This window comes from Carettochelys insculpta, chromosome 6, assembly GCF_033958435.1.
Source record: "Carettochelys insculpta isolate YL-2023 chromosome 6, ASM3395843v1, whole genome shotgun sequence".
In the NCBI taxonomy this organism is placed as follows: Eukaryota; Metazoa; Chordata; order Testudines; family Carettochelyidae; genus Carettochelys; species Carettochelys insculpta.
The window spans coordinates 57590327-57617264 of NC_134142.1; the positions used below are offsets into that span (position 1 = coordinate 57590327).

At 43.2% G+C, this 26938-nt stretch overlaps 1 protein-coding gene across 2 annotated transcripts in view; it reads right to left on the reverse strand.

Moving 5' to 3' along the window:
• Positions 1-26938, reverse strand: part of FMN1 (formin 1) — a 360158-nt gene that overhangs the window by 278898 nt on the left and 54322 nt on the right. For both annotated transcript variants that reach the window (XM_074996955.1, XM_074996956.1), the window contains exon 2: positions 4409-4593. In XM_074996955.1, coding sequence (XP_074853056.1) covers positions 4409-4593 — 185 coding nt within the window. The remainder of the gene's footprint in view (positions 1-4408; positions 4594-26938) is intronic.

Consider the following 26938-nt stretch of genomic DNA (forward strand, 5'->3'; position numbering starts at 1 on the left):
CGTCCCTTGTCAAGCCCTGTGGGTTCCTGCGCTTCCTGGTGGTTTCTTTGGTGTGCCTCAGAGACTCGTGGAGAACCCCATATCTGCTCGGTACTTTCCCAAGGCAGAAGTCTCCGCTTAGCGAGCCATCCTTATCACAGGCAAGTCCCAAATGGGGAGGACAGGGCCAGTCCCGCGCCTGTTCCAATGCAGTACCCCTCTGGGGAAGGGGGGGTGGGTTCCAGACCTGCCCTCTACCCTGGACTCTGGCCCAGGGTCCCTACAAGTTCAGGGCCTTCTCCCCTGCCCAATGTAGCAACCTACCCCTGGGCCACTTCGCCCACCGCTTCCCTGTGTTACTTCTTGCTCTTGCGTGTGCCTTCCAAAACCTTCTTCCCCCTGCAAGCAGCTAGGGGGAACCTTTTATAGGGAGTGCAGGGCCTCAGCTAGCCAATGACTGCTGACTGTGGCTACTAGTTAATGAAGCCCCCAGCTGTCTGCCTTAATTGGGAAACAAAAAGGCATTCCCTCACCAGCCAGTATACCAGCCCTCTTGCAGGATCCTGTAGACCCCAGGCAGTGGTCTGTCACATAATGCTTACATTTGTTTTAATTTTAAGCTTAACTTTAATCGTTCTGGTTTTATAAATGCCTGTTTTTAAGAAATTTACACTTACCCAGTGATGGATGTTATCCTAGATTACCTGTAATTTCTAAATACATCAAGTCTCTTTACAACACAGCTTTCAGAAGGAGTTAATGTGGTGCTTACACAGCCTTCACTACAATGGTACATAAAGTTATGAAGGAATCTGGGGTCCCTAAAAGAAAAACTGCCCTCACAGCAATTGGATGAGAACATGGCTAGTAGGTCTTCTGAAATTCACATCACTGGGCTACTTCACAAGTAAGTACAATAATGCTTACTTTACATGTACTGTTTAGATCATTAAACTGAAAACCACATAGGTCATTAAACATCTACAGGTTGGTGATTTTAGTAACATATCGCCAAACAGAAGTTAGAAACTTGGCTCAAATCCCAACTGTTTGAGATTTAACAAAAGGTATAAAGCAGTCACACTATACAGAGAGCGACTGCTTATAAGATCTAGACAGAGTGCACCATTCCTATGAAGATGATTAGGAACTACAAAGGCAGGAGTGTGCAAGGTGGGGTGCAGGCTCCCTTGGCAGGACATGAAATTTCACAAGTGGGACAGCGCAATCAGCTTCTGGGTCTCAGGCTCACTAAAAGTGTTGGAATATGTTAATGTTTTTATATATATTTAAATACCTATTAAAAAAGCTTTTACATTCTACGTATTTTATTTTTTTACATGTGCTGAAAGATTTTTTTTTCATGTGAACATAACAAATTTCCTTCAGTTTGGATTAAATTAGACAGGTTTTGGGTGTGGGTGGGTGTCTGCTACCTGCAGTGATGAAAAGTGGGGCTCGATGTAAAAAGTTTGTTAATCCTGTATAAAGGTAACCACACCCTGAAATTGCTACCAGCCACACTACTCACTCTTGTGTCGTATTCTTACAGGGCAGGCATCAAAGTCAAAGATGTTACACAGGTGCCAATTTCAGCTTAATTGGGAGGACCAAAATAGCCTCTTGCTGAGTCTTTTATTCAGCCATTAGCCACTCATTATGTTCATATGTGTGCCTTAACAGATATAAATGAAATGGTTCAAAAAGAGACATGGCTTAAAAACAAAAACAGTGAGAGAGAGAGAGACTGAGATCACAACCTGGGATCCACACAGCATATGATTCCAAGTGTATCCATGACAGAGCTGGAAACACATTTCAAGGTTGCCACAGTGCCAGGGACATAGGAATATAGGAGTGTGGGAAATGGGATAATGACACTTCAGATCCACTTGTTAACAGAAGTATTAGTGAAAGCTAATCTTTATTTTTGCAGCTTTTTCTAGTGCAACAGAAGACAACTAAAATAGCACTGGAATAACATGTTGTAAATCCGTCTTTGAACTGATTTTGAACTTTGTATTTTTAGAAAATGCAGCAATTTTTGGACATTGGTAAGCATCAAAGTAACCTCAGTTTTTATATTAGATTAAAAAAGAACTTGACATTATAAATAAATAGAGCTGAAGAAATTGTCAAGTATTTTCCCTACAAATAAATTAGACGTTATTTTCTTTCCAGGTCCTTATGCGGCCACTCAGAGCTGGTCAATCACCAGGTGGAGGTCTCAACTATATTGGATCCCAGAGATTAATTTGTAGCTATGTAAGTGCTGATGCTGCTAGGATCACCAAACAGCTGCCTATACATAACAACATTCTAGCCCACCGTCTGAAGGTCCCTCTACCAGCCTAAAGGGAGCAGCCATTGAATCCAAAGGCAAAGGGAATCAAGAAGGATATGATAGCATAGAAACTGCCAATTAATATGAGAGTGAGCATGAGAGAGTTAACGTAAAGATGCTCCTGCTCCTCAAAAATCAATGATCAGATAAATTTGAAAAAATGGCAAAGAGGTACATTGCAGGGGTCAGATATGAAAGGAAAGAAGAAAAAATGGAAGTAGGGAACAAGAGAAGAGAATTTCTAGGTTGGTAAAGTAATAAAATTTGTTCATGTTGCTTTAGTCTATTTTATTTCTTATTGTAAACAGTCTCTGGATAGACTGGTTTAAATGCTAAATTATATGAATACTGCTGGTTATTGTGGCCTGATACAGAGTCAAGGGGGGGGAAAAATAACCCCAAATTCCCTAGAATGCACAACAGCAGATAGAGGAAAGAGAAATCTTAGACCTGTGGCTTATTCTATTAATTGAAAATACCTTCTGTTTACATTTGGTCAACTACATAAAAACCCCAGCACAAGCACTTGCAAATTCACCATTAGGCTCCCTCAATAAACGCTGAAGCAGCTGTTTTCAGCAGGCAAAAATTACAACTCTGACACTTCTCAAATTCCTTTGAGAACTTTTGTACTTTATGAACCGAGTGGACACAAACCAGTAATTTTTGGTTTGGGGGTGTAATATATTTTTGTAGGCCTACTCCAAAAATCTTAGTATGGATTGAGATAACGGCTCTTTTAGCCCCTAGGTTTTCGTTTTTTTAAATCACAATCAGTATACAGGAGTTTTCTACAGACAAGAGAATTAAGGAAGACATAATTTACACTCTGAAAATGACAATTTATCAATTAAATGGATATATAGGTTAAGCAAGAGTCTCACCACAGAAACACTGATAGCTCAAAGGGAATGATTTTTAAGGAAGAGCATATGTGTCTCTATTATAGCAAAAATGTAAACACAGGCAAGCATAAAATGAACAAAAGGTATATTAAATTCACAAAGCTCTAGGACTTGGTGCCTACACCAGAGAACTAAGATGAATTTGCAGTAGTTCAACCTTCATGTTTTCCTATTTTTAAGTCTTTGTCCCCTTAACTAATCTCACTCTACGTAAACTATCTTGGGTTTTTTTGCCCTCATTGCAACCCATTTATCTATTTCATTTTAACTGCCCTTCACTTGCAACTACTTCCCATCTGCAATATCAATTGGTTTTCTGTTATATTTTTAAGGCTTTTAAAAAACCTATTTCTGTACATGTTAGTGTATTCAAGAAGTGTTTACTTGTGAAAACACTAGCTATTAATATTTTTCTTTCATTTAAGAGGGGAAAAAAACAACACCCACACAACAGGAGCATTAAAGTCCATGAATGTTTTTATTTTTTTCCCTTCAGGATTCAGCACATAGCTAACCTGAAGTCTGATTAACACTCCCAACACTCCTGGGAGCCAGAAAAATGACCAATACAGCAGCGCTGGTCAGCTTCCCAGCTCCCGCAAGCAGCAGGGATCCAAGAGCAGAGGGGAGCTGGAAGGCAGGCTGCTGCGTGGTTGCCAGCTCCCCACCACTCACGATTTTGAATCACATGAACCCAAGTAATGCAAAGGTTGAAATTGTGTAAATAGGGGTTTCACTGTAGCTCAAAGATAAACTACCAGATGAGCTCAAATTCAATGACATAATAGTCTGATTTATTCTAAATCAGTTCCAGTATCTCTACCAATAGATGTCACTGTTACACATAGTTTTATTTCCAGCATTACCACATACTGTATCAAGTAATGAATAGCCATTAAAGCTTTAACGACATGTTACCATAATTTTGTTAGCTGTTTCAACCTCACAAATATGCTGGCTCTCTCCCACTCCCTGTCTTCCCTTTGATGCAACTATTTCCATTTCCTGGAAATCTGATGGACTTGGAGCTCACTGGAAGTCAATAATCCCGTTTAACATAAACAATTTGTTCCAGAGAATTTGGAACCCCCTATTTGTAACACAAAACTAATAGATTCACTAAGTGCCTGTTGGTCAAAACCTAGAGAGCACCTACAAAGTCTTTCAGAGAATTACTCACATTCAGGTCCAGGTTCACGTGCAATTTATTTCTGTCGACTCTTTCTCCCTCAATACAATCTGCAAATGGCTCAGATTGTTCCAACCTGCAACCCAAACCCCAGACATCTTCATCCCTGTTTGTGACATCTCTATTAGTTGGTTGTTCAGTAAAGTCATCCTTCAAAGCAGTCTCTGCTGGAATATCTACAAGATTTTAACAAAAAAGAACAGAATTATCCACATCAACAAGAACTCTACACTCTTCCTAAATCAGTACAATGCAAACACAGATATTTCTTTTTATTATTTGATAAATAGCAGAAATGAAAATCTACATTACATTTTCTCACAAATGCTGTATCTGTAATTGTGTTTTACCTACCTTCATTGGGACTGTTCCAGACAGGCTCACCAAATAAGTCAGCAGGGAGAGGGAGAGGAAGGGGAAGGATCATCTGCTCTGGAGCCTGTGGATTCACAAGGGCCCAGAGCTCCTGGTAACTGCTGTTACTACTGCAACAGTGGTGGCGGCTGGTGCCTCAGGCCCTTTAAACTGCCCTGGAGCAGTGTGTGGTGCGCTCCAGGCAGCACTGAAAAGAGGCAGGGGGATGGCATGCTTCCTCCAATCCCACCCCTTGTGCCTGAGGTCCTGCCCTTTCCAGAAGCACAGAGCTGCCCCACCCACCCATTCCTTGCCCCGGGCCAGAAATTGTGTCAGCCTCTTTGAATCCAGGTAAAAATTGACTTCCTCCTGATGTCTCCCCATTGTGGATGACACGAGTTCACTGCTCACCGGCCAGAACCTTTTTCCTTGCCCTAACTCCTGAGGATTTACTGCACATTCTGACCAGAGGTAACCATGATACTTAGAAGTGAGCTAAGCAAATTACATTGAGCGTGATTAGGGATCCCCACCCCATGCAAACGCCCAGGCACTTTAGACACTGTTGCCTTTGCCTATATTATACCAACTCACAGTAGTCCTTAAAAAGTCAAAATGTCTTAAACAGTATAAATAACCTGTTCTAAATACACAGTGATATGTTCCATGGAACAAGGCAAAATATGCATAATCCAACATACAAAAGAAAGTTCTAATACTTCCTATTGCCAAAGCAATTACTGTAATTTTGCCACAGATTTGGTCCTACACATGTACATTAGTAAAGGTAATATTAGCTTTACTTATGTCACTACTGTGATTTTCAGTCAAGCTCAATGGTTCCTATTCCCATCTTTCAAAATGTAAACACAATAAACCTAACCAAGTGAGTGAATTCTTCAAAGCGGGAACATTTGAAGTGATGTACAGACACACACAGTCTGCCTTGTCTCATAACTTGACTGTAGTAGGTGTGACTGCACATGCATGTATGGCGCAACAATCTCCACAGACATGCTTGTTGAAATATCCTCACCTGAGGTGCTTGATATGTCCCTGGCCATGAGCTGTGGTGTCTGTGTGTTTCTCCCCACATCTTAACCAAAAGCCTTAGGAACTGAGCATTTTAACATCTATGTTGTTTAATTCATGATTTTGTTCCCTATCAGGCCCATAGAAGCACTTTATAAAAATCTACTGTAAAAAAATCCCCTTTGAAAAACACCATATAGAACTGTCTAGAATGACGTAAACAAGGACGACAGTTAGAAAATGACAGTTGGTGTAAATATTTATGAGGGGCAGTTAATATGTATAAGTTACAGTTTGAAATCCTAATAGTTAGTTGGTTAGTTTTGGATACCTACTAAATATGTAACATATAGCTTTCCTCGGTTGCTACGGCAACCAAAATGCAACATGGACTTCAAACAGGTCCTCACAGGCCCTATAAAGTTAGGAGCCTGAGGCCCTTGGACTCACTCCTTTTGGGGACCTGGACCTGGACTGAGCAGAAATCACTAAAGAGCTGAAGAAGAAAGAAGAAAAGAAGGTGACAAGCTTCGTGTCAGTCGTCGTACCCTAGCCGCCGAGGGACGTCAAAGACCCGAAGAGGACGCCTTCAGGAACTCGGACTTTGTGCCCATAGTCATCGAGGGACAAAGAAGAGCTCCTGATTGCAGCCATGTTGAAGGCTCCGGTTTTTCCCGGAGGGTTTGTTCCGGCAGGTGACGCCGCCTAACGAGCGTGCGACCTGTGACAGGGACAAACCGCAGCAGCGGTCCTGCCCTTCTCCTCCTCGACCATTGCTGTGGCCGGTGGGGAGAACTAAGGCCGTTCTGAAATCACTACAAATTTGCTTGCTTATTCACAAATTTGTTGCAGGAGGTTTTTGTATCCCAAGTTGGTTCTTTTCCCCCTGGTTCTTTTCTTTAATCCTCTTTCCTGTCAGGCCTAGCGCGGCGCTGTAAAAACGCGCCTGTGCAGCCATACTTTCCTAGCTCCTGAAAGAAGCGATTGCAGGCCCAGCGCCTGGAAACAGAGCTAAGGAAGGAGAGCACTCAGCGAAGACGTCATGGGATTCCTGGGATTCGCTGTAAGTCGCGGGACATTTTGAGGGTGCTGCTCATTGCAGCTTTACATAATTCAAGGGCTGGTGTCATAAATAGACAAACTGTGTGCTAAAAAACTAGTAGAGGAAAGGGAAAACCTATAGTCTGTCAATTTAGGTTTATCCTCGTGTGTAATTCCTCTCCCCTTAATAAATTCCTCTTGTGGTTGTACCTTTAAAGGGACTCATTTGTTCTTTCAGGACAGACAATGTTCAGCACCAGTTTTCTGGGGATCCTACCACAACCCTGTAAACCCCATTGTGAGCGACCACGGTGTACACCGCGCTGGGTTGCAGGGTAAAATCCAGTGAGACACTCTACCAGCATATCTAAGGGTGTGGTTAGGTGTCTCGGGGGCAAAAAAAATCAAGAAAAATTTAAAATTTGTGTCGTGCCTCAGTTTCCCCAAGTGCACACACATTGCTTAACAGCATTGCCCTTTCCGATAATGCTGAGAGAAATATGCATACTAAACAAAGTTTGTTAACCATTTGCTGCTATACAGCATCACTTTGCAGATGGAGTACAACTATACCTGTAAATACACATACTAATTTAATTTTGACTTTTCCCTTATTTTGAAAAGTAACTTCTTAACATGAAACACTGAGGTCAATATTTTCAAATGTGGTTGCATGAAAGCAAACACTTTAATCCATATGTACACACCTAAATAAATATACTGATTTTCAGAGCTACGTAAGTCAGATTTCAGTAACTGCACGCCATATAGGAGCAATACACATCAACATAAAATGCTTTTAAGTCAGAGTATGATGAAAACTCAAATAATTGATGTAAAGTTTAATTAAACAGCAACCACGTACCAGTATATTGGCTAGATATAAGGTTAACTTTTTTTTAAAAATCCATTGAATTGTAACAGAGAAGTAGCCATGTTAATTTGTATTCTAACAAAAACAAACACACAGTCACGTAGCGCTTTCAAGACTAACAAAGTAATCCACTGAAAAAATTTATACAAGATGCTGTAGCCTAGTGTAATTAAATGTAATATACTTGAATGTCATTTCTTGCCAAGACAGTAAATGCTCAGTCTATGGCGTACACAAATTTTAGTCTCGAGTCCCAAGCCAGTCTTAATTTTATTGAAGTCACCAGATGTATTGTGTGTAGTAAATTATGCAACTTTCTGGTTAGTTTAAAAGTAATGCATTTATAAATCAGATATAAAATTTGGTCCTGGCATAAATTTGGTCTATTATGTTTCAGCAGTAGCTAATTTTATGTACAGAATCTAACTGCATGGACACATAGGGCAGAGGATTATGGTTTACCATAATGGCCAGAAAAAATCTAAAATGTTGTTTTAGGTAAAGATTTACAGCAAGGTTGTGGACTTATACACCCAAAATTTGCTTATTCAAGTGCATAGATACAGATTTTTCTGATAAAGGCTCCAAATAAGTCAACCCACTTAAAGTGAGGGAATCAGAAGTTTTCATAGATGGCCACTAAATTTAGATTTGTTCTAGAGCAACTAATTTGGTAAAAGTATAATCCAAACTTTCAACATTTCTACTTTTATTCTCACTCTATGGTCTTCATTCCTACTTTTAAAGTAGAATTCTTTATTGAGAGGCTGAGGACTTAACTACAGTCACAAAAGCAAGTGCAATGCCTGGTTCCTTCCACGCACACAGTCCACAATATGGAGGATCAATAAGAATATGCTTTAACAGAGACCTCTTCAAAACCAGGAATCATTTAAGGAATAGCAGCTGCCTGAGCTTTTTCATCCATAATTTAAAACACAAAAGAACCCACAAGCTTCACAGTTAGCTGCAGTTTAAATAGATGAGATTAAACACCATTCAAAGAAGAGATAGAAACTTCCCCTTTCCTAAATGACCATCACCTAACATTTAAGAACTGTGAAATCTTCAGCTGTCCAACATCTGCAGTGGGAGAGAACACAACACAAATGGCTATATCTGGGTACCTAAATCCATATTTACGTACGTGTCCCTATTTTTAGAAATCATGAACACTTAACTAATAAGTAAATTTGAACTTAGGAACTGTGAATGTTCCATCTCTCTGAAAACCAGGACACTTTTTTTAAATGATAAAAATATATAGAGTTTCCTAATTTTAAGTACCTACATCTGAGTATTTTGGCCTTATAAATTAGGAAAAAAGCTCTTCTTAATGGCCCATTTCTATTTTTCTGTATTTCAAACACTTTGGAGAGCTATGAACTGAAAACAAATGTATCATTTACAGGTTAATATATTGGTACAACTAAAGCCTGATCTATGCTGGAGAGTCAGGTCAATGAAAGGTGGAAGAGGGAAGAAGAATGTAGTGTCCTCAGCTCAGATGCTGCAGAGGGATTCTGAAATGCAGAAGCCCATCATGGACTAATGCAGATGCCTTTCCAGGCTCAAAGTCATAGAAGCGAACATTGAAAAGCAAACAACATGTTAGCTCTGATCCAGTTCAAATATAAGATCTTGAAAAGCTCTAAAATAATATCACTATTTCTGAAACATCTCATACTTCCTCTCAAAGAGAAGTACTTTGGATTGGCTTCTAAGTCAACTGAACGTAACAATGACTGTCTATTAACTTTATGCCCTGCTCTTGTAAACCTTACTCAGTAAAATACCCTCTTTAACTTAAATGAAAATATTCAGCTGAATAAATCCACCTTTTGTGGTTGCAGACATTACACCAGTATAGATTTGGTATTAAAAAAAAATGGAAGTTGTGAGAATATAAGAATAGCTGTACCGGGTCAGAACAAAGTTCACCTAGGTCAGTATCTTGTCTTTTGACAGTGCCAAATGCCATGTCCCCACAGCCAATGAACAGAACAGGTAATCATCAAATGATCCAACTCCTATCACCTATTCCCAGCTTCTGGAAAACATGCTAAGGATATCACCCTGCCCATTCAGGCTAACAACAATTGATGGACCTATCCTCTATGAATTTATCTACAGGTCGAAACTCTCTAGTCCAGAACTCTCTCATCTGGCAACATCCATAATCCAGAAAGACTTTAGCTAGCTGGATGACCACTTATCATGGGTATGATCAAGTTACCCATGGCCCCATAAAGTTTGTTTTCGACCACCAGTCCTGGCTCTCAGTGTTCTGTGTTGTTACTTAGCTGTAATTTACCACTAAATGTCTTCCAAGAGCTCAGTAAACAGTGGAACTATTGCTAATGTCCTAGACAATATTAACCTCCCACGGCCCAGTAAAATCTCTTGTTCAATACCTGTCAGGTCCCAAGGGTGCTGGATGAGAGAGTTTCAACCTGTAGATCTTTTTTGTTTTAACCTTTGTGATTGTCTTGACCTTCACAACATCCTCTGGCAAACAGTTCCACAGACAGACTATGCATTGTGTGAAGAAAGACTTCCTTTTGTTTCAAAACAAAAAGCAGTCAAGTAGCACTTTAAAGACTAGCAAAATAGTTTATTAGGTGAGCTTCTGTTAGTCTTTAAAATGTTACATGACTGCTTCCCCCGCCCCCCACAAAAATAAATTTGGTTTTGTGAAAACTAGCTAGAAGGTATTTGTCAGTCCATTAATTACGCTAAGCACAGCAATTATACTTAACGAAAGAATTAAGCAGGTTATTATAGCTCAGTTTACTTCTAAAATATGATGTCAGAATTTTTATTTGCCTTATGGTACCAAATTGTTTGAAGTTTAAGTACATTGCAAACATGGTATTTTTCTTGTCTAGGAGGTGCATAGTCATTTCCCAATCTTGTTCATACAGAATATGCTCCCTGAGAAATGTTTTGCTGTATAAATGTGGTGTAGCTTAATGAAACTGAAAATGTCTTTAATGATATGCATAATTTTGTGGACTCACTTTAATTCTAAGAGCTATGTAATCACTTGCAAGCAGCATTCAAGTTGTATTAGATTTCATTTTATTAGAAAAATTATTAGCTATGACATAGTGATTTAATACACATTCAAGGCTTTGACTTCTCAAATTAATAATTTAACTATTTGGTGGTGATATCTTAATTCTCTGTGTTATAAAACTGAAAAAACAAAGAAAATAAAAAACAAAAAAAACCCCACCCTACTTTGAACATTAGTTTTTCCTCCCAGTAATACTGTACAAATAGTATGGAGTAAATTGCAAGGTATCAAACATTGGTATGAGGTTGATCATGCTGAACTTTGTCTAATACGTGCACATCCCCCAATTAAATATTCAAAATTTTTCTCTGTTGGACAAGAGTAAGTTAAAAATAATTTGTCACAACAGATCTTGTTATTTCTTAAATAACAAAATCAGTGAATGAAAAAGGAACAAAACAAAACAAATTGGAGTATTTCTCTGTTGAACTGCTGCACACAGTGAAACAGTCTTCCCAATCCATCCTTCCAGGGCATATCTCCAAATTTTCACACTCACAATTTAGCGCCTTCCAAGGGTGCATCTCTAGTCATAATCTTTTATAACCGTTTAGAATGCATCAGCATTTCCATTCTACACCCCTGTTGCCAGTGATTTCCAAGTTTTCAAAATGTTCAGTGATCGGCTGAGATTTTCCAAGCTTGGTCACTACCTATTTCAGCAAATAGAGTTTAACACTATTTAGCAAGAGGAGCAGTAAAAAAAATACTTCCATTACATACATGTATCTTGCAACATTTTGCGACTAGTTCTGTAACTAGAACAATTGGAGAGAGAAACCTAACATGAAAATAGTCTTAACTGAAGAGTGACAGGCAATGTTTTGATTTACATGTGCAGGCATATTTTGTGCAGAAAAACCCTGAGGGCATGGAGGAAGAAATCTGGATACTAGAGAGTCTCTGAAATTGCAAAATGGCTTGCACTGAAAGCTTTATGCACACTGAATAAAGTTTCCCAATACTCAGAAAACTGTAGATCTTAGGTTTAGCATTTTTACAACAGTACAAGGCTCCTCATCTGTTCACAAGAGCTGCCCTTTTTCACCCTATGGATGTCAAGAAGACTGCACACCCTCCCACCTCACCTGCCCTATCAGGTTTGAACTAAGCTCTACTGCGTTTCTCTGTCTCTCATGTGTGCCATGTGACATGAGTCTATAGTGTGGTCTTTGGGAGCTATGTGCTGAGTGTCATAACTTTCTCGACAACGTTGATAGCTTCTTAATGAGGCTTTGATCCCTTACCCTTTTAGGAGCCTTTAAGCAGGGTGCAAGACTTTCGGTTGGCCAGACATCTTGTTTTCAAACACTGACAAGGGACCCTGGTGGCTGCAGTCAGTGGTGCAGCTCCCTATCTGCCCTGACTCCACACTGCTCCCAGAAGCAGCCCGCTAGGCACTGTCCCCACCCAGACTGCTGGCTCAACAGCTCCCATTGGCTGTGGTTCCCAAACCAATGGACACTCCAATGGCCTACCCGTGGGCACAAGGGCAGCACACAGAACTCACTGTTGTCAGGGGCCACAGGGACCTGGTGGCCACTTCCTTGGAGCCATGTGAAGCATGGCTCAGATCCCATGGTTCAATCTCCCTACTCAGTTTGGAGCCCCCACTTGTACTCCAAACTCCCCATCCCCAGTCTAACCCCAGAAACCACATCCTCGAGCTGGAGCCCGCACCCCTTGCTATGGGCTGAACCCCAGCCCAGAACCCCAAGCCCCTCATCACCTGTCACTACAGTCCGCATCCCCCCCACACTGCAAATAATGTTCCCTTTAATTTTTCCCATGTGTGTGCATCACCACCATATTGCTGCACATAACAAAACTCGTATGGCTGGGGGGAGGCAGGGGCAGGCTTTGCAGTATGTGGGGGCTAAGGCACAGTTGGAGTATGTGGGGGGTAAGGGCTCTGGCTAGGGGTACAGGCTCTGGAGTGGGAATGGGGATATGGAGTCCAGGACCTCAGCACAGGATTGGGATGGGGTGGGGGGAAGAAGAGCTCCGACAGGGGGTGCAGACTCTGGGATGGGGCTGAGGTGTTTAGGGTGTAGGAGGGGGCTCAGGGCTGGGGTAGAGGGTTGGATGGTGGGTGGTCAGAGCTTAAGCCATTTCTTTCCCTGCAGCAGCAAGTGGGTGGCAGTGGCATGGAAAGAGAGTCTGTACCCTCCTGCCCTCAGCTGCAGCAGTTCTGGGATGAGACTAGGGGTGTGGTGGGGTTAATAGCATTTTCCCCTTGTTGCAGTTACTCTGTGGCTGGCATTTCTGCCTAACCATGGCAGCTCTATGACATTGGGACTGGGGGAGGACATCTCTCCCCTGTTGCAGCAGCTCCATGACAGTGGGGGAGAACATCTCTTCCCACCTCTCCCTGGCCACAGCAGCTCAAGGGTTGGTGCTGGGGAGAGAGAGAGGGACAGAGAGCAAGGGAGAGGAGAGCTAGAGCAGAAAGCCAAGCTGATGACAAAAATTGGAAACCGCACCCCCATTCTGATGTCCCAAGCTCTTGGTATCCCTAAGCCTGTGATTGGCAGAGGCTGGATGATAGGGGATGAATCACTTGGCATTGGCCACTGTTGGAAGACAGGACACTGGGTGAGCTGGACTTTGGTCTGACTCAGTGTGGCCATACTTGTAGTCTTATGTTACTCTATGTAGTTGTGACCTCTACGCTTGATCATTGTAGTGCTCTGCCTCCAAGAATGAAACAATTTATAAAAGGTCCAATGGTTTAGAGCACATTAGCCCAACTGGTCACGGACAGAAGCTGCTGAGATCACGTTGCCCAAAACCTCAGCTTCCAGCATTGGCCTTCATTTGAATACCAGGTCACAGTCAAAAGGTACTGGTCATCATCTTCAAAGTTCTCCATATAATTGGGTCAAATTACCTACGGGTCCTTTAGCTCACATGGAACATTTTTTTCTTGCAGAACTGCATTCCACTGGAACAAAGAAACAGTCAGTTTGAAGGGTGAGGTGCTCATTAGGGTAGACTGTTTTCTCAGCAATTGCTCATGAATCTGGAGGTTACTTCAAGATGAGATGACTATGAATCCTCAGAAGTTTCAGAACAAAACACAAAACCACTTCTTTGAATTAGCATCCCCAAATAGCATAGCCAGGGAAGAAAAAAGTTCCAGCTGATTGAATAAAACAGAAATCAATTTGTTGTGTGCCCACAACATTGAGGTGGTTAGGTACCATTCTCTTAACTAAGGTACAAAAAATGTAGCTTAGATAGGCGTTGTAGATGAGTTTATTGTCCCACAAAGGGTATGTTACATCTGTTCTTCATCTGATGCATATTCACAATAAAGATAACATTTGTAGTTTCATCAGCATACTTTAGATTTTAGGTGCAACTTAACCTTGTGAGTTTTTTTTTTTAAATCACGTGGTCTGTGATCCATTTCTACGTATATATCTCCTCCTTCCTATTACACTTGTTATTACAATGTGGCAGTTTAAAAAAAAATTGATTAGACACACAAGCACCCTCATGCATTTTCCACAACATCCACCTCTCACAGCACATGGTGCCATTGCCAATCCAACACTTCAAAATGACACCTGTCCCATGGAATTCTTCCCAGTTATTTTTAAATGCTTTCATTTCTGGTCAGTGTTTGACCCCTGCATCTTGCACCTTTGCTACTGTTGCAACCACTCTAAGGATTCCCTCCATGCATTGAATTTTACCCATAATGTTGACTTCCAACATTTCCACATCCTACAAGCAGGGTTCCCTCTATGTTTTTTTCAGTCCATGGAGAGAATAAATATTATGTGCACAAGGCATGTATAGATGTGCACTACCATAGAAACACATGCTGCCATCTGTGGGTGCTGAGGGCACTCTGGTGATCAGCTGGGGGGCACCTGAATGTCTCCTGGGTGGCCGCCCCAGTGCTCAGCTTGCAGAGAAGACTGGCTACAAGTTGGATATGCTGAGCATTGTCACTTGACTACAAGTGGCCATTTCTGACAGCCCTATTCAGGGCATCTTATGTCTTACATATTTGAAGGTTGTGCTCGGATGTGACCGACCACTACAGTGCCTCTTGCTAGCTGTCACAACAATTAGCACATCTTGCCATTGTGCCCTATTCTGGTGGTGCTGTGCTTCATTTACTTTTCCTCTGGCATCCATGTCACTCCCAAGAGTGCACTGTCCTCTTCAGCAACCCAGTCTTCTGGCCAAGTTATGCTCTGGGTTACCTCTTCCAGGAGCTCCACAATATTTGTTCAGCCACTTCCCCCATTGGCCACTGCTAGAGGTGTACCAAGGCCTGCCCATTACTCCAGGGTCTAGCCTAAGGACCTAAGCTAGCAGTGCTCTCTCTAAGAAGGGAGCTCCCAGCGAATAAGGGGTGAGCAGCGAACGGGGGGCAGCAGCTAACAGGGAAGGGAGTTTGCCTCTGGGCAAAGCGTCCTAGAGGAGCTTGGGTGAATGTGGGATTTGGGGGGCTGTGTGGTGAGCTGGTGGGTGAATGTCTGTCTGTCTGCAGCTTGATCAGCTGCCTAGGTGCCTGAGCTTGTGCTGTGCAGAGAAGAGCAGTTTGCAAGGTGTGAATTGGGGGAGTTCCCTGCCAGGTGAGCCTTCAAGGGCTGATTAGACTGGAGGCAAGGCTTTGAGCCAGGCCTGACCAGCTAGCAGCGTTCTCTGTAAGAAGGGAGCTCCCAGCGAACAAGCGGCAGCAGCTAACAGGGAAGGGAGTTTGCCTCTGGGAGTTCACCGAGGGAGGAGCCCTGTGTTTGTTGTCCTTTTCAGGTATGGTGTTCCACCTGTGCCCTGCAAGGCAGCACTACCAGGAAAAGGAGTCTCTGAAGAGAAGAGCCTGAAGAGCGATGGGGGAAGGTGGACCTGGGGGCACTGAGAGCAGCTGGGGGGAGAGGGGCCAGAGCAGTGAGGAGGGCGGACATGGGAGCAGATGGGGGTAGTGGGTTGGGGAGGGTCCTATGGTGATGGTAGCTGGGGGGAGGGGCAGTGAAAGGTGGGGAGGAGGGTCCTGGGGATATGAGGTCATTGCTCCACAGGGAGCTATGGTGACTCGCAGTGACAGAGGTATGAAGTAGCGGGATCCTTAACCACATTCTCCACACCCCACTGCCTTGTGGGTTATCCTGGGAAGAAGAAAGGCTAAGGGAGTAAACCCTGACAGAAAATCCCGAGTGGAGTCCGAAAGCGGTTTGGTGTCAACTTCTGGCACTGTCCCGGCAACTCCTGCAGCTGAGCTGGTACCAGATGTGGAGGTTATCCTCTCCTTTAGACTATCTCAGTAAAGCCGAGAGGGGGACACTGGTGTCTGGGCAGCCCAGAGTCTCCATAATAAGTGCCCAGGCTCGCGCCCAGACAGGTACTCCGGCATCGCTGAACAGCGTTGCATCAACACGGGAGGCAACAGATACCGGTTATAAGCTCTTGCTCGACTGGTGTAGAGAACGAGCGCCAGGGGTTGCCTTCGACAGTGGGAGAGATCCTTGCATCTCACTGGACAGTCACCACCCGCCTCAAGCTGGGCAGCCCCCAGCCAATAGGGTACTGTCCCACCACAGTTCACCTGACTCGCTGGGTGCGTGAGGCTTAAGGTTCCTGAACCTGACAAGTGACTGAAATTTGGGCACCAGGCAAACCAATAAGAAAAATCAACAAGAAATGAGAAACATCAACAATTTAAGCTTGCTTGCTGGAATGTGCGGACCACACTGACCGACTTGACTGAAGATCTTCAGGCCATCAGTGACACCCGCAAGACCGCTGTCATCAACGAGGAACTGAAGAGGCTCAGAGTTGATATCGCTGCACTGCAAGAGACGCAACTCGCAGATTTGGGATCTCTAAAGGAAAAGGACTACACCTTTTTCTGGCAGGGTAAAGCCCAAGAAGAACCCAGAGAGCATGGTGTTGGCTTTGCTGTCAGAAACACCCTTCTACAAATGGTTGATTTAGTCATGGGCAGATCAGAAAGACTTCTTTGGATCACGCTTCAAACTTGTGCCGGTCCCGTACACCTGATCAGCGCTTATGCTCCAACCCTGTACGCCACACCAGAAGTAAAACACAAGTTCTATGATGTGCTTAGTGCTGCTGTAGCGCAAATACCTGCTCGTGAACAACTGTCCATCTTGGGTGACTTCAATGCAAGAGTTGGAGCTGATTGGGCCTCATGGCCTTCCTGCTTAGGACACTTCGGTGTGGGAAAAATGAATGACAATGGACAGCATCTCCTTGAACTGTGCACGTACCACAACCTGTGCATCAAAAACACATTCTTCCAAACGAAGCCACAGCACAGAGTGTCGTGGAGACACCCACGCTCGAAGCACTGGCATCAACTAGATGTGGTCATCACTAGGCGTAATAACCTCAAAAATGTCCTTCTGACACGCAGCTATCATAGTGCTGACTGTGATACAGATCACTCGCTAGTTTGCTCCAAGCTCAAGCTGAGACCCAAGAAGCTGTACCGCTCTAAACCTGCTGGAAGGCCCCGCATTGACGCCAGAAAGACGGCAAACTCGGAGAAAGCTGAAAAGTTCAGAGAGACCCTCCAGGAAAATCTGCGCAGCGGCCCTGGGGGTGCCGATGCAACATCCAAATGGCAACATCTGAGGGATACAGTTTACAACACGGCCTTGTCGGTGTTTGGAAGAAGAGCTAGAAACATGAACGACTGGTTCGAAGCTAACTCCGATGAGATGATTCCAGTCATCGAAAAGAAGCGCGCTGCACTCCTGGAGTACAAACGCTCACCGAGCCAGAGTACCCAGGAAGCGCTTAGAGAGGCCAGAAGAACAGTACAGCAGACAGCCAGGGGCTGTGCCAACAAACACTGGCTCCAGCTATGCAGCAACATCCAGACCTGTGCTGACTTTGGTAATCTCAGAGGAATGTACAAGGGTATGAGGAAGGCATCAGGACCCACCCAGAACAAGATGGCACCTCTGAAATCCAAATCTGGCGAAGTCATTGCTGACAAAGCCAAACAGATGGAGCGCTGGGTTGAGCACTACTCCAAGCTGTACTCATGCGAGAACGTTGTGGTTGACACAGCCCTCGACGCTGTCGAGCTCCTACGAGTAATGGACGAACTGGATCAAGAACCGACTGTGGATGAACTGAAGAGAGCCATCAACAGCATCGCAGCAGGAAAGGCCCCTGGTCAGGATGGTATACCACCAGAGGTAATCAAATGTGCCGTGGACACACTCCTGGAACCCCTACATGAGCTACTGTGCCTGTGCTGGAAAGAGGGTGAGGTTCCACATGATATGCGCGATGCTAACATTGTAACGTTGTATAAGAACAAAGGAGACAGAAGCGACTGCAACAACTACTGTGGAATCTCCCTCCTAAGCGTCACTGGTAAACTGTTCGCTCGCGTCATCCTTGGCAGACTCCAGAAGATTGCTGAGAGGGTGTACCCCGAATCGCAGTGTGGATTCCATGCAGAGAGGTCTACCGCTGACATGGTCTTCTCTCTAAGGCAGCTGCAGGAGAAGTGCAGGGAGCAGAGAAAGCCACTCTACATAGCCTTCATCGACCTGACCAAGGCCTTTGACTTGGTCAGCAGGGATGGTCTGTTCAAACTGCTCCACAAGATAGGCTGTCCTCCACGGTTACTCAAGATGATCCAGTCATTCCACGAAGACATGAGAGGAACCATCCAATATGACGGCGCATTATCGGATGCTTTCAGAATCAGGAGTGGCGTCAAACAGGGATGCATGCTTGCTCCGACATTGTTCGGGATCTTCTTCTCACTCCTCCTGAAGCATGCCTTTGGATCTTCAACAGAGGGCATCTTGCTGCACACAAGATCTGATGGGAAACTGTTTAACCTTGCAAGGCTGAAAGCTAAGTCTAAGGTGCGGGAAGTCCTCATCAGAGAGACATGCTGTTCGCAGACGATGCTGCTGTAGTGTCTCATACAGAAGACCAGCTTCAAAAACTGCTGGATCAGTTCTCCAAAGCATGCAAGGACTTTGGGCTTACCATCAGCCTAAAGAAGACAAACGTACTCGGTCAGGATGTTGCTGAATCCCCATCAATCAGCATTGACAACTATACGTTAGAGGTCGTCCACGAGTTCGTTTACCTCGGATCCACCATCACTGACACCCTGTCGTTGGACACTGAGCTAAATAAAAGGATCGGAAAAGCAGCCACAACTCTGTCCAGACTCAGCAAGAGAGTGTGTGGAATAACAAGCTGTACACTCACACCAAAATGCAAGTCTACAGAGCCTGCATCCTCAGCACCCTCCTTTATGGCAGCGAGACTTGGACCCTGTATGCCCGCCAGGAAAAGAGGCTGAACGTCTTCCACTTGCGCTGCCTCAGGTGCATCCTTGGAATATCACAGAAGGACAGAGTGACCAACACTGCCATCCTCTAGCAAGCTGGAATCCCAACCATGCACACCCTCCTCAGGCAGCATTGACTCCGCTGGCTTGGCCACGTCCACAGGATGAATGATGGAAGGATTCTGAAAAAGACATCCTGTATGGTGAGCTAGCCTCTGGCAAAAGACCTCCCGGACGCCCCCAGTTGCGCTACAAAGATGTCTGCAAGAAAGACCTCAGAGAGGTAGACATCGAGCTGGACAACTGGGAAGAACTAGCAGATGACCGCAGCAGATGGAGGCAGGGGTTACACAAGGGCCTTCAGAAGGGCGAGATGAAGATCAGACAGCTAGCAGAGGAGAAGCGAGCGCACAATAAGCACAATAAGGACTTGCCAGACACCCACTACATCTGCAAGAGATGCAGCAAGGACTGTCACTCTCGTGTGGGTCTTCATAGTCACAATAGATGCTGCAAATGAAGTCCTCAATTGAAACTTTAAAGGGCGCGATCCATAGTCTATGCAGACTGAAGGATGCCTACTACTTAGCCTAAGGACCCTATAGATGGCAGCCACTTGCTGTATCCCTTCCTACTCCTCTGTACATTCGCTGGGCCATTTCTCCCACAGCTGCAGACCCTTCTTTGCCCCTGCCCCAGGGCCTCAACCTGCAGACAGATCCCAAAACTTGCTATGAGCTACTGTTAGCTTCTTGAGCTTCTACCTAAAGCTCTGTTCTGTCCACTTCGATCATCAAAAGGTGCTTGCTACCTTCAGCCTGCAAGACAACCAGTTCTCCTCTCTCCTCAAGCTCCAGGGAGTGACTGAAGCTGCTCTGCAGCCCTTCTTATCTGGGCCAGATTGGTGGCTCCTCACAGCTACTAACTGCACCCAAAGCAGCCTTCCTATGGTTCTATTAACTTCTTATGGGCCAGTATGGTCTACACACCCCATCACAAAGATCCAACTCCAAATAAAACGTATCTCCCCTTTAGTAGGTGAACTTTCCGTATTTTTCTATGGTTGCACAAATGCTGCAAAGATTACTTCCCCAGATCTTCTACAATGAACACTCTTCTTGTTCTATGTGTTTCTTCAGGTGTCTCTTTTCTCTCAACAGTGGCAGATTGCTCCAAATGCCCAATGTATGTTCAACTAGTAGACTCCTGTGCTCTTTCTGGGCCTGCTTTGCCACCTGATTAAAACCTGCTTTTGAAGCTACTTTGATGATCAAAGTAATTCTTCCTATAATAGTTCCAATCCACATTTTTGGACAATGTAATTAGAAAGGTCAACTTGTATAAAAATCCTACCACCATCAATTCGTCTTGGATTCTTGAGTCCCTAACACCACGTATTTCATGGTTTTAGAAAAGGCACCTCAAAGTGTCAAACAGTTTTCAAAGGGGCTCCCATATTTTGCTGTATATTTCCCATCTTGCCTGTTTTCAGAGATAAGAGCGCTTTGATAGCTTTCTACTGTTACGCAGGAGACATACACTCTTTCCATGCCATTCCACAAAATGCAGCCTTGGGATCATGTGTGTGTGACCCTGGTAACTGTTTGCATCATATTGATTTGCTAGTGAAACTGATGGTGAATCATTCAGTGGGCTTGTCTACGCAGGGACACTCAAGAAAAATCAATCCAATTTAGCAGAAGATCCAAAGTTAAAGTAGATTAGTTAAACTGCATTACAATCTTTTTTCACATTTCCCATTGCAACCTCTTTTCACAAAATGACTAATTTACATTTGAGTCTTCCTGGTGTAAAAACCATGTTTAAAACAAAGAGATTATTATTGCTGTCTGTGCCATCTTCTGAGAGTCTCAAATTAATTGGTGCTACAAAATGATATGAAGTGATTTCTTATATTATTGCCCCCAAGAGGAGCAAAGTCACTGTCTGCTCGCTATCTTCCCAATTTTTAATGGCAATAAAGCCAGGGTGAGCTTAGGGTAGATGACTAAACCGTGTACTCTATGATTAGGAACTTTATGCCACAGGCATAATCAAGATAAGATTTTATCAAGGAAGAACACTGTATTGTGGTAAAGAAAGTTAATAAGACTAAAAAGTTACTCTCCTTGCCTCAACTTATCTCTCTTTCAATAATTTGCTGGGGCCTCCTTTCTTTCTTTGTTTTTTTCTTTTTTAATTTATTTGAAGCCTTTTTCCTCAATTTAAAGGCATTTATACGTCTGTCACTAATATATGTCTCTCAGCATAAATTCTCTCACTGCCTGATGGGAAGTATCACAAAAGCAGAAATTCTACTGTAAAAATAGAAGCTTTAGCAAGAAAAGTATGAGAAAAAATAAACCAATAAATCATTTGTTAGGCTCAAGTGAGGATTTTTCAATTAAGAAAGAGTTAGGTACGTATTGTGTCATCTCATTAACTTTGACAGGGTTACTGGCCTACTCAGAACCATTCTATCCATAATATGGTTTGGAATGGTTGCCCTGTGGCTTTGTAGACGCAGGAGGGGCCCTGCATTTTAAGGGCACTCAGGGCCTGGGTACACAGGGGCCAGTGGCCATGCTACTGGCCCCCTTCACCTCATCTCAGAGGGATGCAAGACCTGTGTGGCACAAAGGCTGGTGGAAAGTGGAACATGGGCCTTGGTTGGTGTGGGGGCCAGCAACACTGCTTACAGCCATGCTCCAGTGTTCTCTAACTCCTGGCAACACTTGGGAGAGGAGAGGGCATGAGGATGGGGAGGAATGGGAGCAGAACAGAGTGGTGCAGGAGCAGGAAAAGGTAGGGTTGGGCCTTTAGGAACATGGTGGAATGGGGACAGGGCATTGGAGCAGATGGGACAGAGGTTTTCTTGGGCCCTGCATCCACCTAGGGATGGTCCTGGGCCTACTGAATGGGGGGAAACAAGCATATATCTTAATTTTAAGAAAGCTTCTGACAGTCCCACATGATACTTTCAGAAACAACCTCTGGAAACATGGCCTAGATAATATTACTGCAAGATGGTTGCACAACTGGTAGAAAGAACACACTCAAGGGACAGTTACTCACTGTTTGCTGTCGAACTGAAGAGACACATCTACTGGGGTACCACAGTGCTCCATCCTGGTAATATTCCACAATGACTTAGATAACATTAGTGAAGAGAATGCTCCTAAAATTTGTGGGTCACTCCAAACTATGAGGGGTTGCAAGCACTTTGGATGATCAGATATTAAATGATCTGACATATTTGGAGAACTGATCTGAAATCACCATGATGAAAGTCAATAAACACAAGTGCAAAGTGCTACAATTTGGAAGTTAAAATTCAAATGCTCAGCTACAAAATGAAGAAAAAGAGGCTAACAGCAGAATGGCTGAAAAGAGATCTGGGAGTTCTAGTGGATCACAAATTGAATGAATTAACGTGATGCAGTTGCAAAAAATGATAATATTCTGAGATGTATTAATGGAAATGTCATATAAAAGCCACAGGAGGTAAACGTCCCTTTCTGCTCAGCACTAGTGAGGCCTGAGTTGTAATGCTGTGCTCAGTTTCAGAAGCCACACTTTAAGAAAGCCTTGGCAAAAAAATGGAGAACATCTAGATGACCACAACAAAAATGAAAAAGTAACTGTAGAAAACCATGCCGCCGGCTATGGGCATCCTGCTAATCAGCTTGGAGTTATCTGAATCTCTTGAAGAGCTCAGCTTACAGGGATGTGACAACTGTCTTCAAATATATTGGAGGGGTAGCCGTGTTAGTCTGGATCTGTAACAGCAACGAAGGGTCCTGTGGCACCTTATAGACTAACAGAAAAGTTTTGAGCATGAGCTTTCGTGAGCACAGACTCACTTCATCAGATGTCATCAGATCACATCTGATGAAGTGAGTCTGTGCTCACGAAAGCTCATGCTCAAAACTGTTCTGTTAGTCTATAAGGTGCCACAGGACCCTTCGTTGCTGTTTCAAATATATTAAGGGTGGTTACAGAGAGGATGGTGATCTATTGTTCTCCATGTCTACTTAAAAGTACAGAAATAGCATTGAGCTTCATCTGCAACAAGGGGAATTTAGGCTGGATATTAGGAACACTTTCAAACTATCAAGATAGTTAAGAACTTAAAGAGGCTTCTGAAAGAAAGTTTATTGATCCTGCTTGAGTGTGGAGGACAGAACTAGATGATGTCTTAAAGTCCCTTTAAGCCTCACATTTCTCAGAATCTATGTGCAGAACTAGAAAAGGCTCATCATGCAGAGCGTTTGACATTGTTTCATTTACAGGTTGCCATTATGTGCCTCAAGTGTTAATTTGAACTACTGTACAAGATTTGCCAAAAACTTATTCAAAAAGTTTAAGACATAAATTTTAAGTTAAATACAATATGAAAGCAGATGTGTTATAATCACTTCTGCCAGAAGTTTAATTCTAGTTCTACAAAAAGTTCCTGTCACGTTAAGTTAGCAAACATCTGAAATGATTTTTAGTCAGTTTGCATAATTTAAAACTTTGAAAAGAACCTACGATTCACATATGGTGCACACATTTATTATGGAGAGATTGTTCTATCTATAAAATTGGAGTAAGACACATTTTAAAACAAAGATATTACATATGAGAAAAAACAGGTGAGTCAAAACTTAGGACCCTCTCACTTTGACCAGTATGCTTCTGTAAGCAGGCCAGGTTGCACATCTCTCGTGCAGTACCCTGGGGACCTGACTGGTGCTGGACAAGACAATTTGCCGGACGACACGAGGTCAATGTTGTCTAGCACACTATCAACACCTCCACTGCTTACTGGGATCTTAGATGACATTTAGGGGTAAATTACAGATAAATAACAGCACAGAACTCAGAGCCAGGACTGGTGGCTGTAAATAAACTTTGTGGAACCACAGAAAACTTAACCACACCCATGATAAGTGGTCATCTGGCTCACTAAAATCATGCTGGATTACAGAGTTGACCAGACAAGAGAATTCTGGATTAGAGAGGTTTAAACTGTACTCACAATTGAGCTGTGGGACATTTGAATGCATGAAGAGTTTACTTTTTGTGAAATGTAATGCTCAGTAAGACTAAAACATCACATTTATTAATCATAAGCCTGTGTAGTAAGAAGCAGTCCTACTTTTACAGAAATTACCATTTCCCCCACAAAAATAGAAGCATTTAGTGAAATTAAACAAGAAGATTACAACTTTTCATGTTTTTGAAAATACTGTGTTGTGAACAATCCACTCAGCCTCTTAATGCGTGGAAAAAACACTTTCCTGGTCTTGAAAAAATAAACCTGTTATAAATATCAAAGGCTGTGGCCACACTTGGCCAAAACTTCGAAATGGCCCTAACGGCCAAATCAAAGAATACTAATGAGGCGCTGAAATGAATATTCAGCGCTTCATCAGCATGCTGCTGGCTGCGGCGCTTCAAAAGTGCCACTTTCGAATGCGTGCAGCTCGGCTACACGGGGGTCCTTTTCAAAAGGACCCTGCAAACATCAAAATGCCCTTATTCCTTTCAGCTAACAGGAATAAAGGGATTTTGAAATGTGCAGGGTCCTTCTGAAACGCACCCCCTTGTAGCTGAGCCGCATGCGCTCGAAAGCAGCACTTTTGAAGTGCCATGGCCAGCAGCATGCTAATGAGGCACTGAGTACTCATTGCAGCACCTCATTAGTATTCTTTGATTTGGCCATTAGCACAGCCATTTCGAAGTTTTGGCAGGGTGGCCACAGCCAAACTGTTTTAAATGGACAGTCAAACTGTATGGTAGCGCATTCATATGTCTCAGGATCTATTCAGTGGTATATTTGTCACAATTTAAACAACTGTATTTCCTATTTGTTTTTCAGTTCTACAGATATGATATACTCCAATGCATAGTGGCTCTTCCTTATTTCATTGCCGCAGGGAACTGATATGTATTTATGGACCCATGACACTGGCAAATTCACCATTTGGGAACAATTTTTCATACATTGGCTTGAAAAGATAAGGTGAGTGGCATAATATCATTTATTGTACCAACTTCTGTTGGTGAAAGAGACAAGCTGTGCAGAGTCTTCTTCAGGTCTTGCAGTATGACCACATGTGCCATTTCTCAGGAGGGTATTAATATATTGATGTACAAGCTTCTAAAAAAGCAAAAAGTCAACAAGAACTACAAATATGAAGATCGTGGCAAGAAGCTTTTCTTCTTTTATACTATTGAGCTGTCCAGTCTGTAAACTACGCAACGCCTCTGAGAAGTTTTGCCTGAGAGAGGACCGTAAAATTTGGTCCCTACTTCCTATACAGTAAACCCTAAATTTAACGGACTAATGGGGGGAGAGGCGTCCATTAAACCCAAAAGTCTGTCAAATATGAGGGTTAACTGCCCCCCAGCCCCAGTCCGCCCCCACCCACTGAAAAAAAAAATGCCCACAACTCACCAGAACCACTGCCACTGGAGATGCTACCAGAGCCCACCGGCGCAGCTGGAGGGTCCCTGCCATAAGCCTGGAGCTGCCTGGAGTGGAGCCGCTGCCACTGCTACCTCCATGCGCTCCTCCCATCAGGGGTGGGGTGAGCATGTGAGTGCTGTCTGCCTGCATGCACACTCCACCTGTGGCAGACATCCATTGTTCCCAAAGTACGGGCTGGCAGACATCCATTGTTCCCAAAGTCTGCTAAATCGGGGTCCATAAAATTGACGGTTCACTATGTTAACATGTTAGAAACTAATTCATCATGGTTTTTGTAATGATTGTACTGATACAGAAAATCAGATTTTTCCAATGATTCCTTTTTTCAATCTCCATTCCTCTTTCCAAACTTAGAATTTATTTTTGCCATATTTCCTACGTTACGAAACTCTTAACAGCTACATATTATCAGTTTGTTGTAATATAGTCTATCATAATGACTTCATTACTACTGTTCTTACATGGAAAGAAATATGCATTCATAATTGAAGTAGGCATAAACTACGTACACTACATTATCTGTAGCACATTGCATTTAGCAATAACACTCTAAGTACGTTTCCCAGACCAGGGAAGAGCTTTCTGTAAGCATGAAAGCTTGTCTCTCTCACCATCTGAAGCTGATTCAGTAAAAGGTATTATCTCACCTGCCTTGTCTCTCTAATGTCCAGGGACTAACATAATAACATTGCATATACTATTCCCACAGCAATTTTCACCAGAGACTCCAACGAGCTTCGCAAGCATGAGTAAGTGTGTCTATCTTCATTTTACTAAAGGGATAGCTGAGGCACAGAGATTTAAGGAATTTGCACAAAGCCAACATTTCCTGACCCCAACAGTCCTATGTCAAATCTATGAGGCCACATTGGCCCTTTTACACAAAATCTGTATCTCTATCACATGAAATCTTGGCAAGCACATCTCTTAGAGAATGAAATATTAGACAATTATGACATTAAGCATAAAGTTACCTTTGCAGAATCCATGGTATTTTCTGGCTTTGCAGGACACACAATGTCTTCTCAGACTGAAGTATTTCCCTCTCCATGGGAAGAGGCCTGCTTTTCCCCGCTCACCTTCTTTTGAAAACAAGCTTCTTGAAAAAGAACTCATCCTTTTTCTCAAACAACTTTTTTCATCACTTTGAAGAAAACAAGAGCTGATTCATGCGATCCATTCCCACACATTCCTCACACTCCAGTTTTGGGACTGTGTTTTAACACTGCTCAACCAGAGAGTATATAAATTCCAGGCCAAGTTCACACCCATTTCTTTAAAGCTTTTATTTCCTAATCACTGGTTTCCTATATACAATCATCTTTTTAATGACTCTCCATTATTTCTGGATGTCA